The sequence below is a fragment of the Nomascus leucogenys genome, chromosome 22a (assembly GCF_006542625.1).
Source record: "Nomascus leucogenys isolate Asia chromosome 22a, Asia_NLE_v1, whole genome shotgun sequence".
Classification (NCBI taxonomy): Eukaryota; Metazoa; Chordata; class Mammalia; order Primates; family Hylobatidae; genus Nomascus; species Nomascus leucogenys.
The window spans coordinates 141,212,056-141,230,129 of record NC_044402.1 but is presented as its reverse complement, the minus strand read 5'-3'; the positions used below and the strand labels follow the sequence as shown (position 1 = coordinate 141,230,129).

Here is an 18,074-nt window from a genome sequence, read left to right as displayed (position 1 = left end):
GTCACAACGGAGGCCTAATGGGCCTTCGTCACCTGGATGGTCTGTAGAATATTATGCTGGTTCACTGTATTGATGACATCATGCTAATTCGAACTGGAGAAGATTGACTGGAAAGTTCTTTGGATGCCTTCTAAGACCATTCATTCCAGAGGGTGGGAGACAAACCTTACAGTCTCAGGGTCTGGCCCAGAGATTAAGACTTTAGAGGCTCAGTGGTCTGCTGAGACTTTGCTTCCAAGGTGAAGGGCAAGTTTTTGTACCTTGCGCCACCTACTGTGAAGAACAAGCATGGTGCTTAGTGGGCCTCATTGGATTTTGGAGGCTGCATGCACCTCACTTGGAAATGTCCATTTGCTGGGGGACTCAGAAGGCTGTTGGTTCTGAATGGGGCCAGCGCACAGGCAGGTTCTTGAGCAGATTCATGCTATGATACCACCATGGTGCAAATGGCATCTGCAGTAGAAAGGGGCACCATGTGGCATCTCTGGCAAACCCCAAAAGAGGAGGTGAAGTCCTGGAACGAGAGCATATCATCTGCAGCAGAGAAGTATTCACTGTTCAAAGCAGCATTTGGCGTGATATTGGGCCCCTGACCAGGGGACACCAAGTAACTGTGTGACCTGAGCTGCCCACCATGAGCTGAATGTTACAGAGTCCTAAGTTTGGGGGTGGCAGTGGTGGTGCAACAGCAATCCGTGGTACATGGACATGGCCCCTTCAGGGCCAGGCCAAGCAGGGGGCGTGGAAACAAGTCAGTTAGATGAACAATGGCCTGGGTCACCCTATTACCACCTACGTGCACCTGTGCCTCTCCTTTAACCTCACACATATGGCCTTGAGAGGGTTCCCTGGGATGAGATGACCGAGGAAGAAAATCTTGAGCCTGTTTCATGGATATGATGGCTGGGTCTTTCGGTGCACACCAAAATGGCCTTTCCCAACTCGGGGTTCCTAGAAGACAGTGGTTAGGGAAAATCCTCCACATGGGCAGGGCATCAGGAAATAGAAACTGGGCCGGGCGCGGCGGCTCATGCCTGTAATCCCAGCACTTTGGGAGGCCGAGGGGGGTGGATCACCTGAGGTCAGGAGTTTGAGACCAGCCTGGCCAACATGGTAAAACCCCGTCTCTACTAAAAATACAAAAAATTAGCCAGGAATGGTGGCAGGTGCCTGTAATCGCAGCTACTCAGGAGGCTGAGGCAGGAGAATTGCTTGAACCTGGGAGGTGGAGGTTGCGGTGAGCCGAGATCACGCCACTGCACTCCAGCCTGGGTGACAAGAGCGAAACTCCGTCTCAAAAGAAAAAAAAGAAAAGAAAAGAAAAGAAATAGAAATTGTTCATCTCTTTCGTATGGAGAGACAAGTGGCCCAAGGAAAGAGAACACACAAACATTAAGACAAAGAGTATTACCAGAGGTAAGGGGCGATATTTCACAATGATAAAAATAGTCAGTTCATCAAGAAGGTGTAGCAATCCTAACAACAGACCTTCAAAATCATGAAGATGAATACATAGAGTTAAAGGGAGAAGGAGACAAGACCACGTTCACACTGGGAGAACTGAACACCCCACTCTCAGTACTTCACAGAAAAAGCAGGCAAAAATCCAAACCAAAACAAACAACAACAACAAAACCCCAGTGATACAAAGAAGACTTGAACAACGCTGTCATCCAGGCGGACCTGAGGATCTGTAGAAGCTCACACCTGACAATGACGAAAGCACGTCCACCTCGTGTCCATGGGATAGTCACCAAGACTGCTGCTAGTTTATAAAACAGACTCTCAGTACATGTTCAAAATACTGAAATGCATAGACAGTATGAGCTCTGACCGCAACAGACATAAATTTGAAATAAAAAACAAAAATACCTTTAGAATATCCACCAAATATCTGGAAATTACACAATGTGAGTCTAAATAGTCTGTGGTTCAAAGAAGAAATCACAAGGAAATTATACAAATTTTGCTCTGAGTGATACCAAAAACACCATCGATCAAAATTTGGGAGATGCAGTGAAGAAAGCGCTCAGAGGGAAATTTTTAGCTTTAAATGCTCATACTAGAAAACAAATAAATGTTTAAAATCAATTAAGCTTCTACCATAGGAAGCTAGAAAAAGAGGAGCAAATTAAAACCAAGGGAAGTAAAATAAAAGGAACAATAAGAGTGGAAATCAATAGAAAGTGAACAATTGAGAAAATGATGGTAAATGTCGCTTTTTCAAAGAGATTAATAAAATCAGTAACCTCCTAGCAAGACTGATCAATGGGAAAAAAAGGAGAAAATATAAATTACCAATATCGGGAATGAAACAGGGAAATCATTAGAGAGCCCGTAAGCATTAAAGGATAATAAAGGGATATTATGGATGATTTTATGCCAACACATTCAACAACTTAGAAGGAATCAAGCACGCTCTGGGTAACACAAATTACCAAAACGGGCACAAAGAGAGGGACAAAAATCTAAAGAACTCTATGTCTGTTAAAACATTAGAAGTCATTAAAAAAAATCCTTCCCATGAAAAAAGCTCCTGTCCCATAAGGCTTCACTGGACAATTCTACCAAAATACAAGGAAAAAAAAATAGTCCCTATTCTAGACAAATTTAATTGACAAATAAAGGAAAAGAAAATACTGTCCAAACCACTTTACAAGACCAATGTAACCTTGCTATCAAAACCTGACAAATATATTAAGAGAAAATAAGAGGTCAGTCAACGAAACAGCACATCTGTAGAATAAAGAAACATAACTTTATGAACATCTCACCATAGGCAGAAAAGGTATTTGACAAAATACGACAGCTGTTAGTGATAAATACTCTCCACAAACTAGGACCGGTGGGGACTTCCTGCCTCTGACAGCAGGGCAGCTGCAGAAACCCCACTGCTGCTGTCAGCCTGAGGCTGAGACATTAAACATGTCTCCAAGGTGAGAAGGTGCACGCTCACTACTGGGATTCTGCACTGTATTTGTGGCCTACGCCGGCGCAATGAAGCAAGAAAAAGTACATAACAGGCAGAAGACGTACAACTCTCATTAGTCACAGAGGGTTTGATTATCTACTTAGAAAATTCAAAGGTATCTACAAAGAAGCTACTAGGTCTGGTGAATTTAGGAAGGTCAGAAGATACAAGACTAATATAGAAAAAAATGAGATTATATATTAAAAAATAAACAACTGGAAATGAAATTTTTCAAATGCCATTTATAACAGCATCAACAATATCAAACATCTAGGAATAAATCTAACAAAAGATCTGCGCCCAAGTGGGCTGTTTCTAGGAGGTCCTACTTGGAGGGAGAAGGGCCGCTGGGGGCCGGGGAGGCTGCCTGGTCCTGCCTCCTGGGCTGGGTCAGTGGCTTTCCTGTTTCTGGGTTACTGGCTTTCCTTAAATAACCCCCTTCCGCTTTGCTGTACATTGAAAACTAGAAACATTGCTGAGAGTAATTTAAAAAGACTTACATTTATGTTTATGAAATGGAATTTATATTTTATTTCCATTTTCCTTAACTTGATATATAGATTTGGTGCAGTTCCTACCAAACATGAGTCTAAAACGCACACAGAAATTCAAAGGATGTAGAATACGAAAAACCTTTAAAAAGGAGAAAAACATTGGAGGACTTGTTCTTAATTTCAAGACTTACTATAAAGCTACAATATTTGCAACGGCATGAGATTGACATGAGGATGCAATGAAACAGAAGAGAGAGGCTGTAAATAGACCTATGAATGTGTAGTCAACTGATTTTTAACAAAGCTTTCAAGTCAGTTCAATGGGGAAAGGAAAGTCTGTTTAACAAATGTTACTGGAACTGGGATATCAGTATGGATAAAAATGAACCTTGACCCCCTTTCTACCCTGTGTGCAAAATTAATATGAGGTGTATCATAGACCTAAACACAAAAGCTGACACTGTAAAGTTTCTAGAAGAAAACACAGGAAGATATCGTCATGGCCTCAAAGTAGGCAAAGGTTTCTCAGACAAGATACAAACAGCCCAGACCATAGAAGAAAACTCATTCACAAATACGACTTCACCAAAACTGAAAATACCTGCTCTTTGAAAGACACAATTAAGAAAATGAATAGGTAAAAGCTGGGTGTGGTGGCTCATGCCTGTAATTCCAGCACTTTGGGAGGCTGAGGTGGGTGGATCACTTGAGGTCAGGAGTTTGAGACCTGCCTGGCCAACATGGCAAAACCCCGTCTCTACAAAAAAACACAAAAATTAGCCAGGTGTGGTGGTGCGTGCCTGTAATCTCAGCTACTCGGGAGGCTGAGGCAGGAGAATCTCTTGAACCTGGGAGGTGGAGGTTGCAGTGAGCCGAGATCACATCACTGCTCTCCAGCCTGGACAGAGACAGACTCTGTCTCAAAAAAAAAAAAAAAGAAAAAGAAAAGAAAAAGAAAAAAAGAAAAGAAAATGAATAGGTAAGCCACAGAGTGGGAGAAAATATTCATGCCACACATATCTGATAGTATCTAGAATATATTTTAAAATGATCACACATTGACAATAAAAAGATAAAAATCCAAATATGAACAAAATATTTGAACTGACACTTTTCAGAAGATCTACAAATGGCCGATAGCATATGAGAAGTTGCTCAGCATGAACAGGCATCAGGGAAGTGCAAACTAAAACCAAATCAGACACGATTTTACACCCCCTAGCAAAAAAAGACAATGCTGAGTGTGGGTGAGGATGTGGAGCACCGTGGACGCTTGTGCATAGCTGCGGGAATGAAGCATGGAAGAGCCACTTCGGAGAATTTCGTGGCAGTCTCATATAAGGTTAAGCCTATCGTATGACCCCGCAATTCCACTCCTAGTTATTTATCCAAGAAAAAAGAAAATATATGGCCACGTGAAGGCTTGAGTAAGAATTTCACTACCACCGTATTCATAACAGCCCCCAGATAGAAATAACCCTGATGCTCAACTATGGTAATGAACCAACAAATCATGATGTGTCCGAATGACGGGACGGCACTCAGCAACAAGACACACTGGCGCCCACAGCGGCACGTCCATATGACGGGACGGCACTCAGCAACAAAGACACGCCGGCACCCACGACGGCACGTGTGTCAAAAACAGTAAGTGAAAGAAGCTGGCACAGTGGAGGACCTGCCGTGTGTTCCACTGACCATGAAATTCAACTATGGCCGGGCACGGTGGCTCACGCTTGTAATCCCAGCACTTTGGGAGGCCGAGGCAGGTGGATCACTTGAGGTCAGGAGTTCGAGACCAGCCTGGCCGATATGGTGGAACCCCATCTGTACTAAAAATACAAAAATTAGCTGGGCATGGTGGTGCACACCTGTAGTCCCAGCCAATCCGGAGGCTGAGGCAGGAGAATCGCTTGAACCCGGCAGGTGGAGGTTGTAGTGAGCTGAGATCATGCCACTGCACTCCGGCTTGGGCAACAAGAGTGGAAACTCCATCTCAAAATAAATAAATAAATAAATAATAAATAAATAAGTTCAAACATGCCAGGCTGATCTATGGTCACAGAATTCAGGCAGTTGAGGGGTGGGCACTGGCTGGATGGGAGCATCGGGGGCCTTCCACTGGAGGCTTCCACGTGTCATGGGCTCAGGTCCTGGCTGTGCGCTCTCCAGCACGCAGGTGCCCTTGTCCATGACAGGGGTCTCCAACCAACCCTGTGGGCTGTGTGGGTTCACCCGGATGTGGTGCGTGAGGACGTTTGGGGATGTGACTTCTGGGGCTAGAGTGTGGTGACAGCACCCCCTCCAGGGGAAGATCTACCCTGTGGGCTGCAGGATGAGGAGTGTCCCCCTAAAGTCCACAATCAGGCAGCTCAGGGAGCAGAGATGCTCTCCCGTCAGACTCTTTCACAGACCACTCCACACAGTGAGGAGAGGTGGCCAGGCCCTTTATTAAACATTCCTGGGAGGCTCACGGCCTGGGGACTGCAGCTCATTTGGAAGGCACTGGGTTCTGCGCCCAAGTGGACTGTTTCCAGGAGGTGCCACTGGAGGGAAAAGCGCTGCCTGGGGCCAGGGAAGCTGCCAGGTTCTGCCTCCTGGGCTGGGTCAGTGGCTTTCCTGTCCCCAGGCCTGGAGGACCTTGCAGGGTCTGTTTGCTCCTGATCCTCCTGATCCCTCGGGGTGGGCATGGGCCAGGTGTGTGCCAGCGCCAGGTGTGTGCCAGCAGGCAGGTCACAGCTTCTTCTTGGGACAGTGCTGCAGGGCCGCCCTCAGGGCATCTATCACGCGGTCCACATTCTCGCGGGTGGCGTTGCAGCCCAGCAGGCCGATCCGCAGCACCTGGGGGGCACAGGCCCAGCTGACGTCAGTCTCCCTGCTGGGACCCACCTACCCTGGCCGACAGCTGGCCAGAGCCAGGATGGGCTCACCTGAGTGAGGACTACCCACCCAGTGTCCATAAGGGGAGCTGAGAGCCCCATGCAGGTCACAGAGGGGGCCCCCGAACACCCAGGCCAGGGCAGGCTCTCCTCCCACCGCACCCGCAGCCATACGGGAGGGCAGGGTGGTGCAGTGAAGGTCCCTCCCCACTGCCACTCAGAGACACGGCCGGGCCCAGGCGTGGGGCTTCCGGCCTGGTTCCAGGGTCTGCTCAGAGGGAAGGAAGGACGTTCTGAGTGGAATCATAAAGGCTGCACCCGGTGACCTCAGTGGGCTGGGGTGGGAGCAGGGGCGACGGGATACGCTTTACTGGATACCCCTTGGAGAGCGGGCCCTTCTGGATGCCCCTGCAGTGTGGGCTTTCGGATGACCCCAGCCTCCCCCGGACCTGGTGCACAGTCCTGCTCAAGGAGGGGTGGCGGGTTTGGTTTCTGCAAAAGGCCCTCGAGGCGCTCCCTCTCACCTTCCCCGTGGAGGGCCCAAGGCCACCCATGATCTCAATGTCGAAGTGGTCCATGACGTAGCTGACGATGTCTCTCCAGTCATAGCCAGCGGGCACAGCCACAGCAGTGACTGTGGGCAGCCGGAGCGCCTGCAGGAGGGGCCTGGCTCAGTGTGTGGGTGAGAGGCCCTGCACGGACCTTCGTGACAGCTCTTGGCTGGCGCCATCTGCCCCAGCTTCAGGTTCCAGAGGAGCCGGGGGAGAAAGGGTCAGGAGAGAGCAGGGTCCCCACCCCTTAGGAGGCAGGGGATGGGCAACTTCCCACTGGGAGATCACAGGCCATCCTGAGATCCGGCATCAGAGGCCGGGAGCTGTGACTTCACGGCTCCTGCCGAGACTAATCCCTGGCCCCGGGGCCACACCACCGGGCAGCTGCCCCCTCCTTCTCAGGAGCCAGTGTCCCTCCTGAGGGGGCTGGGCAAGAGCCCCTCATCCTTCCCCATGGGTGCAAGGCTGCCCACTGCCAGGGGCCTCCTTACTGGGTCCTTCACGAAGAGCTGCAGCCCCAGTGCCTGCAGGCGCCCATGCAGATATGCCGCGGCCTCGCGGTGCTGGTGCCAGCTGTTCTCCAGGCCCTGTGTGGGAGATGGCGCTGGTAGGCAGTGGCATGGGTGGGGTGGGCAGGAAGCCCTGCCCTCTGTGGTGCAGGAGGAAGAACCTGACTCTGCAGGCCTTGGTGCAGGGGAGCCCCTGGAGCCCCCAGTTTGACTTTGCCCGGGGGCAGGGCCTGGGACTACCCCAGGGCAGGAGGAAACATCTGGGTCTGGGAGAGACAGAGGGAGTCTGTGAGAGACAGAGGGGGGGTCTGCCTGTGGCCCCTGGGGGAGAAGAGGTGAGAGCGCCTTGCAGGGGGAGGGGGCTGGGCAGGGAGGGGAAGGGCTGTTGGGCTACACAGGGCTGGGGTGGATCAGGGCCAGGGCTTAGGGCGCTGGCTCCCAGGCCCCCTCTCCTCTCAGGGCCAGCTCCCCCGACCTGGCCTCCTCCCCAGCACTGCTCCTGCCTCAGCTCTGGGCAGGTGAGGGGTGGTCTCTCCAGCCCTGGGCCCCTCAGTGCCATCACCTCAGGTCATGGGTCCTCCCGGCCTCCAGCCACCAGTTCCCATGGCCACCCCAGGTGGGTCCCCTGGGGCAGCAGCTGCTCTCTACTCTGGCCCTGGCCCGTCTTCCCTGTGCATGTGCCCCTGCAATCTGCACTCTGCCAGGTCCCTGTGCCTCTGCCCTTGACTGTGCCCTGCTGTCTGGTCCTGTTCTCTTCCTTCTCCTCCCGGCTCACACCCCCCACCCACCTTTACGACCCTAGAGCCTTTCCCTGTGTGAGTGCCTGACCCCTCGCCTTCCCCTGGGGGTGCGGGTGGCATTTAGCTTACAGGGGCACCCTGGCACTAACCCAGCCCTAGGTAGTGGCTTTATGAGTGGACCCAGGAGGACAAACGTGGCAGGCACGGCCTTGCAACCTCACGGGAAGCTGGCTGCAGCCCGGGGACCCTTCCTGGACTCTGGACTGGTGGCTGGCAATGGGCCGTGTGGAACACAGGACCCAGATGAAAGTAGGTGGCCCAGCAGAGCTCCTGGGCCTGAGGCCATTCTCAGCCACCTGTGTCCTGAGAGTGTGGATGTTGCAGTGGCCAAACCAACCCCTGATCACACCCAGGTGCTCGTGCTCAGCTCTTGCCCTGCCACAGGCGCTGGACAAGCCTGCAGGAACTGCCACCCCTCACTTTCCATCCACGCCCACCTATCTGTGGGCACGTCTCTGGCCCCTTTGGCCTCCCCTTCTCCCAGCCCACCCACTCACCGGGCCTCACTTACTGCTTCACACAGCAATGGAAGGGTTGGAAGCATCCACACCTGCCCCATGGCTGCATCTGTCCCTGGGGCTGTGTCCCCCTGGCCCTGCCCGCAGCCAGTGCACCCGGGGCCCTGTCCTCTCTCCCCCACCCCCACTGAGGGTCTCTCTCTGGCAGGCTCCCTTCTCTCTGTGCACCAGGGACGGTTCCTTCTCTGCAGGCCGCGCCCTCGACAATCCAGCCAGTGGCCCTGCCTCCTCCTGTGGAGTGCAGCCCACGCACCTGTTCCGCAATGAGGGCCAGGCTCTCTCTCAGGCTGTACAGGCTGATGACAGGGATCGTGTGATGGTACCTGGAAGTCACGAGGGGGCTTGGTCCAGCACCATGGGCAGGGTCGGGGGCAGATGGGGCATTAGCTCTGTCTGCCCCAGCCCCAACAGCACAGGCTCTCTGACCACAGGCCGGTACCCTCTGCAGGAGTCCTGTCCGGGTTCAGAACTTTGGACCAGGAAGGCAGCTTCGTCTGCCAGGGAGAGCATGGCTCTGTGTGGGGCCCAGCCAGGATGCAGTGGGTGGCTGCAGGAGCAGACACACACGCCACTACCTCCCTGCCGAGCCCCTCAGCCCCAACGTGCCTGTGAAGCCGGCACTGGCCCTCTGTACCCACTGGGCTAGGGCACCATTCCTGGCGCCTTGTTCCTGTGTGTAACATAAGGGGCCTTGGGTTTATGGCCAAGGTCGTCTTTTGAGAAGGGGTAAGCTGAGGCCCAGGAGTGGGGAGATATGGCAGGGCCAGGTCCAAAGTGCCCGAGGGTGTGCTGGGACCTCTGCGGGGTACAGTGTTTGTGGAAGGGGCAGTGGGGGCCACGACCCTGCCCAGAGCCTTGGGCCAATCGAGGAATAGGGGAACCCAGGGTGGGGCATTTGACTGCCTGATGCAGGTGGATTCTGGGGCTCTAGTTGGGGTTCTTGACGCATGAAGGTGGGGGGCTCGGAGAATCCCTGAGTGCAGTGAGAGGCCAGCCCCCCACCTCTCAGCCATGCCCAGCACCCCCCACCTTCCCGTCCCTGCTGGGCCTCACATCCTGGGCTGGTCGTCACAGCCCCAGAAGTTGGCCAGCCACTTGATGTCCAGGTAGAAGGAGAAGGGCTTCGTCTTGCGGGAGTACATCTTCTTTCTGGGGAGGAAGAAGCAGCCTGAGCACCAGCCCCTCAGTTTGGGCTGAAGGCCAGGGCGGTCTTGCTGGCTGTCCTGTTTCACAGGAGTGAGACAGGGTAGGGCCCCCAGGAGGGCCCGCCCCAGCTGCATTTGTGCTCTGGGGCCAGTGTGGGACCGGGCGGGTCGTGGGTCCTTCAGCTGTCCAGTCCCGCTGGCCCTTGGGCCCAGCCTGTGTGACCCTGCCATGGGGGTACCGTGGCCAGCTCCCTCCGCTCTGTGTGCCCCTTTCTCTCCCCCAGCCCCTCCTACAGGGTCAGACTTCATTTCTCACATCACCCAAAGGTGACTGCTTTCGGGCCCCAGGGGACAGTGGCCAGGCTTGGAACTTTAAATGTGTCCGTCTCTACAACTCCAGATTGAGGGGCCAGCCCCGGCCTCTCCCCAGGCTCCTGACTCACACCCAGCCGCCTCCTTCACCCTCCCTTGTGGTCCAGCAGGCATCTCAGACCTCCCACGTCCAACACTGAATTCCTGACTTCTCCCCGAAGTCCTCTCTGTTCTGGGGAACGGCACCTCCAGTTGCCAGGCTGCAGCTGGATGGGAACCGCCTGTGATGCCTGGCCCCCTTCCCCCACCCCCTGCCCGGCCTGGCTCAGAATCTGGACACCAGGAGCGGGAGGTGAGATTGGGACTGCAGGGGGCACTGTGTGTGGCCCACGTTGTCCCTTGAGGCAGCCCCTGGAAGCTGAGCCAGGGCGGAGGCTGGTAGGGGCGCTGGGCCCCAGGCCCTCAGTCCTTTCCCGGCCACTCCTTGGTGTGAAGCTGGGAACTTCCAGAGTGGCGGACTCTGCACCCTGCGCACGCCTGTGGCCCTCCCCTCGCCTGGCCTCCCCACTCCCTGTGAATGAAGTGTCTTTGGCCTCCCAGCGGGTGGGCAGGAGAGCGCCAGGTGCTGGAGGAGACTGGGGAGCCCTTCCCGCCTGGCTCCCGCCCCTCCCGCCTCAGGCCACCTGAGCTCCCTGCAAGCCCAGCCCTGCACAGAGGCGAGGGTCTGTGGGTCACTCACTTGGCCTTGTCACTGAAGGAGATGAGCGAGGTCCCTGGAGGGGCGTTCAGGGCCTTCTGGGAGCCCGAGTACAGGATGTCGATGCCTGTAGATGGGTGGTTTGCTCGGGTGGGTGAGCCCCACCTCAGGGCCGGCCAGTCCAGCGGGATGCCTGCCTAGCTAATGGGCTGGTGGGCTACGACCCCACCAAGAATCCGTACACGATGGGAGGGGAGATGTGGAAGGGAGTCCTAGGTTCAAATCTGGGCACTGCTGCGTGGCAGCCATGACCTCAGGCCTGAGCGTTTTAGCGCAGCTTCTCCCTCTGCTGTGCTGGTCCCCAGGGACAGCCCTGCCACCCCAGGCACCATGTCCCTGGGGCCCTCCCCAGGTCCCTCCTTTCAGTAGTAGTTTGAGGATCAGCCCAGAAATCCCTCCCTTCCTGCCTGAGAGCTCCCAAATCAGGAGGGGCTCTGCAGAAACAGACAGGCTCCCATGGGGTGGGTAGGCAGGCACCGCAGTGGATGACAGTGGGTGCAGGGTGCAGGCTCTCCCCCGTAAGCGGATGGGCACAGGAGGATCCTTGGCCCCTCGGCCGGCCTGGCTGAGGTTGCCTGCAAGGTGACCCTGACAGTGGTGCTCACGGCTATGGGCTGCCTGGCAGGGCGCAGGGCAGATGTGAAACTGAGCCTCTGGGGGGTTGGACAGAGGGGTCCCCTACGCCTGATTGACTGGAGCCCTGGCCCTTCCTCTTCCCACCGCTTCTACTACTGCTCTGGGGCGTCTCAAATGTCCCCCACCAGGAGCTGTCTCTCCTGCCAGCCCCTATGCCTGGATCTGAAAGCTCAGTGGAAGCACTGGGGTGCCGGGTAGTTCATGGAGCCGCTCTTGCCCCAGTAAGGAGTGAGCGTTTCCCTGGGCCGGGTGGAGACGGGGCTGAATCCGCAGCGGCGGCTGCCGGACGCGCGCTTCCAGCAGGGCTTCCTGCACGCGGAGCCCCAAGGCTGCTTGGGCTGGGCAGGGCCCTCAGAGCACACCCTTACCTTGCTGGTCCATGTAAAGGGGGGTCCCACCCAGGGACACCACCGAATCCACCAGGAGCAGGCACTTGTACCTGGAGAGGTGGGGGACGGAACGGAGGGCAGCAGGTGAGGCAGGGGCCGCTGGAGGGCTTGGGCCCCAGGCTGGATGGGGTTTCTGAGCCTCAGGCTGGCAAGGAAGGGGGGGTACCTCCCACCTGCACCCCAGGAGTTGGCCAGTTGCCTTCTCCTGCCTGTCAGGATCCATCAGGACCTGTGGCTCTTCCTTTCCCAGCCCTGAGCATTGGAGCAGAGGGAGCTGGGGGAGTGAGGGAGCATCACGGCCCTGGTGAGACTCAGCTGCAGGGCCCCGCAGCGGTGCTGAAGAGGGTCAGCCGGGCAGTATGTGGTTGCCCAGGGACAGCGGGCACCTGAGGGCCTGTGTGGACCCCAGGGACCACGGTGGCACCAGGCTGGGCCTCCCTCTGCCAGCAGCTGCTTGGCCCAGCCGCTGGCCAGAATTCAGGCCGGAGGGGACAGTCCCAGAACAGCTCAAGCAGCAGTGCCACAAATTCTCACCCTCCTCCACCTCCATGTTCACGAACTCTCACCCTCCTCCACCTCCGTGTTCGCAAACTCTCACCCTCCTCCACCTCCATATTCACAAACTCTCACCCTCCTCCACCTCCGTGTTCGCAAACTCTCACCCTCCTCCACCTCCATATTCACAAACTCTCACCCTCCTCCACCTCCATGTTCACGAACTCTCACCCTCCTCCACCTCCGTGTTTGCAAACTCTCACCCTCCTCCACCTCCATGTTCACGAACTCTCACCCTCCTCCACCTCCGTGTTCGCGAACTCTCACCCTTCCTGCCTCCGTGTTCACGAACTCTCACCCTCCTCCACCTCCGTGTTCGTGAACTCTCACCCTCCTCCACCTCTGTGTTCATAAACTCTCACCCTCCTCCACCTCTTGTTCATAACTCACCCTCCTCCACCTCCATGTTCACGAACTCTCACCCTCCTCCACCTCCGTGTTCGTGAACTCTCACCCTCCTCCCTCCGTGTTCACAAACTCTCACCCTCCTCCACCTCCATGTTCAACTCACCTCCTCCACCTCTGTGTCATAAACTCACCCTCCTCCACCTCTGTGTTCGCAAACTCTCACCCTCCTCCACCTCTGTGTTCACGAACTCTCACCCTCCTCCACCTCCATGTTCGTGAACTCTCACCCTCCTCCGCCTCCGTGTTCACAAACTCTCACCCTCCTCCACCTCTGTGTTCATAAACTCACCCTCCTCCACCTCCACGTTTTCTTGCAAAGAAAAAAAAGACACAGAAAGTGTCTCGTGCTGGTCGCAGGTGGGGACGGCCTGGGTGTTGCTGAAGCCGGCCAGGTTATGTTTGTGAGCTTTATTCATGGCCACGGGCCATGCAGCCAGCTGTCTGGGCTGGGGGCCTGTCAGAAGGACCCTCCCTGGCCGTGGAGTTTCTCTCCTCTGTCCTGTGCTCAGAGCTGCAGACGGGACTGCTGGGTCCCAAGGGGCCCTGTCCCCATTTCTCAGGAATCCCATCTGACTCCATTCAAGGCCCTGCCCTGTGCACCCCCATGCGGGGGTGAGGGAGGCTGGAGGAGGGAAGTGGAGGGCATCAGGCAGCTTTAGTGTCCTGGCAATCTCGGGGTGAGCTGGGGACAGGCCCTGGTAAGATATGGAGGTCTGCACCAAGCCCTCTTCAGCCATGGACAGAGGTCAGTGGGCACTATGGGGGCGCTCGGCCAGGGAGCACCTGAGCCTGCCCCAGACCTGGGGTTGTCTTTAGACTCAGCCGAAAGCAAAAAGGACCTGGGAGGTGCCTGCACCCCACACCATGTGACAGAGGCCGGGGTGGGGACCAGGGGCAGGGGGACCAGAGGGGCCAGTGCCCACCCCTCCCCACAGCCTGGCTCTGAGCTGTGTTCCAGCCCACCGCCCTGGGGCCAGGCTCACCTGTGGCAGAGTTCCCCGAAGCCGTCGAGGGGCTGCAGCACGCCGGTGGACGACTCCCCGTGGGTTAAGAACAGCAGCACCGGCTTGTGCCCGGCCAGGCCCTGGGGAAGCAGGGATGGCTGCAGGTGTTGCTCAGAGGTGCAGGGGCCAGGACCCCACCACAAACCCTCCCGGGGCGGTGCAGCTCCAGGTAGCAGGGGCTGGGCCTGCCTCAACCCCTCCCTGATGGTTTGCATGGGAGGAGGGGCTGGGGCGTCTCCGCTCTGGGAGGAGGGCTTTTCCAAGAACAGGACTTTTGCACAGAGATGGAGGAAGGGTGTCCCCAGCCTGTTGCCTGGCCTGTGAGGGCTGTTCCTAGATGGACTGAGTCCCCACACTCCGGGTAGGCTGAGGTTGACTTCAGCCCACAGGGTGGGGTATCCTGAGTGTCAGGGGCATGTTCTGCATCCTGGACCCCAACTCAGCCTCCTGCCTCTAGCCCCTCTGGCCCTGCCCACAGGACCAGGCTCCTGACTCAGTTTCCTGCCAGACAGAAGCCTCCCTACCAGTCTTCCCATCATTCCCAGGTAATGGAACCCTCCCCTGTGGCCTCACAGATGCTAGGATGGGCTGAGGGCCAGCTACCAGCCTCCCCGCTTCCAGGCGGCCCCTGAGCCAGCATGATCCCCCCCACCTCCTCCCGGCCCTGACCCCCACCCTGGGTCCCCTACCTCCTCCACCTCCTGCAGTGTGTAATGGCCTCCAGGGTCCTTGGTCATCGGGTGCACTCGGGCTCCTGGGTGCAGGACAGAGTGGGCCGTGAGTGTCCTGCACACACTGCAGAAGCTAGTGTTGGGCACCCATGGCCCTGCTGAGCAGGGGGGCCCTGTGAGGGCTGGACCCCACCCACCGTGGCACCCTGGCTGCCTGCCTGAAGAGGAGGGTGGACTCTGCCCAATGACAGCCTCTCTGTGTGTAAAGCCAGGGCCTTCTTGACCCCCCGGCTGTTGGAGCCAACGCTCCTGGGGCGCTCTTGACAGAGCTCAGCTCAGATGCCCTTTCCCAGGCCACACTGACCAGTGCCTTCTCAAGCAGGGAGTGAGCTCCCGGGGGTCGGGGCTGCACCTGGCCCAGGGCTGGCACAAGGAGTGTACCTGGTCCAGGGCTGGCACAAGGAGTGTACCTGGCCCAGGGCTGGCACACCACAGGTGTGATGGATGAGACTGAAGGATGAGGGCCAAATGAGGCAGCAGCCTTGCCCTCTGTTGGAGCTGGGGACTCCAGGAATCAGGCCCTCGTCCCCTCCCTCTCTCTGCCCTATCCTGTGTGCTGTTCAGGGCCAGGTTGTGGGAGGGGAAGAACCTGCGGCCGAGGGGACAGAATGGGGACAAGGAAGGCCATATACCACAGGCATCTGAGCCTGCATGCCCTGATGTCCACTTGGGGTCCTGGCCTCTGCTGACCCTGCGTCCCCTTGAAAAGTTTGTGGACTTGGGGTAGGGACCCTCTTGGCTGTCATGGTTGTGTATTAGCCAGCATGGCCATTGTGCAGCTGACCGAGCTGATGTCCCTCAATGCCACAATCAATCATTAAACCCAGGGCACACTCCTGCTCCTGTCTCTCTCCCAGAAAAGTGTACTCTGGAGGCGAATACTCTGCCCATTCCTCCGTATTTTGTGGATCACATCAAGATTCCAGAAGGAAGGCTGCTGAGATTTGAGGGGAGCCTTCAGCTTCTGAAACCCCACCCTGTCACAGAGCAGAGCTGGTGCCTGGGGCCCTGGACCTCGGCTGGGGCTCTCAGGAGTGTGTGCTGGGACCAGAGGTTTCCCTGTAGTTCTGTCCCCCACACGCTCCAGAAACAGCTCAAGGAGACTGGGGGGATCGGGGCACCTGTGCTGCTCCCAGCCCTATCAGAGTCAGGCCCCATGAGTGCCCTGACACCGCCTGGAGGAGGCAGCGGGCTGGCAGGAGGTTCGTGCACACAGGGCCACAAGGTGGGTAAGCACTCACCCAGGAACGGGGGCTGCCAGCTTCAAACAGAGGGAGGCCAGGGAGGCCTTGAAAGATGGATCCAGAGCCATCCCCACCTGGCCCTCTCCCTTACCCATGCGCTCCCCGATGTCCACGGCTCGCTGCCCCCAAATGCCATTGGCCCCAACCAGGAAGGAGTCCCCAGGCTCCAGCACATTGACCAGGGCGGCCTCCAGGGCACAGTGTCCCGAGCCAGAGATGACCAGTGTGAGTGGGTTCCTGGTCTGGAACACGTACTGGATGCCTTCCTTGATCTCGTCCATGATCTGCATGCGGGTGGGTATAGGGTGAGACCCAGGCTCCCTGCCTCCCCAAGTAAGGAGGCAGTGATCCCCTTCCCTCGTCCACGATCTGTGGGTGGGTACAAGGGTGAGACCCAGGCCCCCTGAGTGAGGAAGCAGTGACCCCTCCCCTCGTCCATGATCTGCAGGTGGGAACACGGGTGAGACCCAGGCCCCCCGAGTGACCCCCACTCCTACCTGGTACATATCCTTGTTCATGGGCCCGATCATCTGCAGCCCCCCGGCTGCCATGGTGCGAGGAGCCAGGTTGGAGGGACCGGGCCCCATTAGGAGCCGGTTGGGGATGGAGAGGGGCTTGAGCAGGGCCTTGGGTGGGGGTACCAGCAGCTTGTGAGAGGCCATGGTCAGCACCCAACCTGCCGCTCGAGGACCTGGGGCTGCACTGGCCTTGGCCAGACCCTGGAATATTTCCCGGCAGGGCGGACACAGAGGTGAGAGGTGAGGATTGGTGGATGGGCTTCTGTGGCAGCCCTGCCTTTTGCTTTTGTTTCCTGAGCCTTATCTGTGCTTGTCCTGCGGGTCAGGGCCAGGCAGCAGAGGACTAAGCCCTCAGGCAGAGGGAGCCCCCAGGGCTGAGTGACAGAAAAACAGAGTGTGACAAAGCTGTCCTCAACCCAGCCCTCCTCGCTCCCACTCTGAGTCCTGCACATCCAGCCCCTCTGATCCTGCTTAGCTCAGGGGTGAGAGAAGTGTTCCTTAAAGGGTCGGAGCACAGATCACTGAGGCTTGGCAGTCCCTGTGGTCTATGTTGCAACAACTCAACCCTGCTGTGTGCTTGCAAAGCAGCTGCCAGAGGTGTGGGCGTGTTCCTATAAAACATTTACAAAAAGCAGGTGGCAGGCCAGATTGGGCCCATGGACTGTGGTTTGCTGACCCTGGCGCAGCTGATGGCAAGGCTTGTAAACCAAAACTAAAAATCGAAGGCCCCCCACCAACCATCTGAGTGGGCTTCCCTGTCTGCCAGGGCACTCTAAACTTTAACCCAGAAGACGTTCAGGCCATGCCACATCATACCCCCCAGCATTAACATCGACATAGACCTTAAGTCTGATAGGAAGCATTTACCATCTATTTTCTCTCTAAAGCCCGCTACCTGGAGGCATCGTCTGCTCTCCACAACCCCTATTTCATAACCCAGACACTCCTTTCTGCGGAAGATAACTCTTCAATCAGTTGCCAATCAAAATATGTTTAAATCTACCTATGACCTGGAAACCCCCCAATTCAAGTTGTCCCACCCTTCCAGATGGAACCAATGTAAATCTCCCATGTATTGATCGATGCCTCATGTCTCCCTAAAATGTATAAAAGCAAGCTGTGCCCCGACCACCTTGGGCACTTGTGGTCAGGGGTGCACCCTTGAGCTTGGCAAGGATGTCCTCCCTCCTGAGGCTGTACTGCGGGTGCATCCTTAGCCTTGGAAACAAAAACTTTCTAAATTAATTGAGACCTGTTTCAGGTACTTTTTGGTTTACAAGCTCAATTTAGCAAGCAAACCTGCATGGTATACAGACACACACAAGGCAGGGGTTGTACAGTAAGTTTCGGCATGCTGCATTCCAGAGATGTATAGAAATTCTAGTTATGTATAAGTTTTCGGTTGAAAAGAGGCCTGGAACCAGGTGCCAACTTCAGATAATAGGGACGTCTAATTACTTCTACATTTCTCAAATAAAGAGTTTCCCCGCCACCCACCCCGCCTGGGGCCTGCCTGATGGTTGCCAGGTGATCTTTGCTGTCCTCATTTTCCCTCTGACAAATATCTTGGTGAAATCTTTGGCCCTTCCTTTTCCGCCATGCTTATGTCCACCTGCTTCCTGTTGGGGTCTCAAGAAAGGGGAAACGGCACAG

General features: G+C 56.1%; 1 protein-coding gene across 1 annotated transcript; it reads right to left on the bottom strand.

The window, feature by feature from the left end:
- Positions 1–5,891: 5,891 nt before the first annotated feature.
- On the bottom strand, positions 5,892–16,956 carry AGXT (alanine--glyoxylate and serine--pyruvate aminotransferase). The gene is made up of 11 exons (XM_030803010.1): positions 16,401–16,956; positions 15,995–16,187; positions 14,618–14,682; positions 13,908–14,008; positions 11,941–12,011; positions 10,919–11,003; positions 9,776–9,871; positions 8,976–9,045; positions 7,387–7,482; positions 6,869–6,997; positions 5,892–6,306 (listed from the first exon to the last, which is right to left on the bottom strand). Exons 1-11 carry the CDS (start codon positions 16,563–16,565, stop codon positions 6,199–6,201), a joined length of 1,179 nt encoding a protein of 392 aa, XP_030658870.1. The 5' UTR covers positions 16,566–16,956; the 3' UTR covers positions 5,892–6,198.
- Between the last annotated feature and the right edge of the window lie 1,118 nt (positions 16,957–18,074).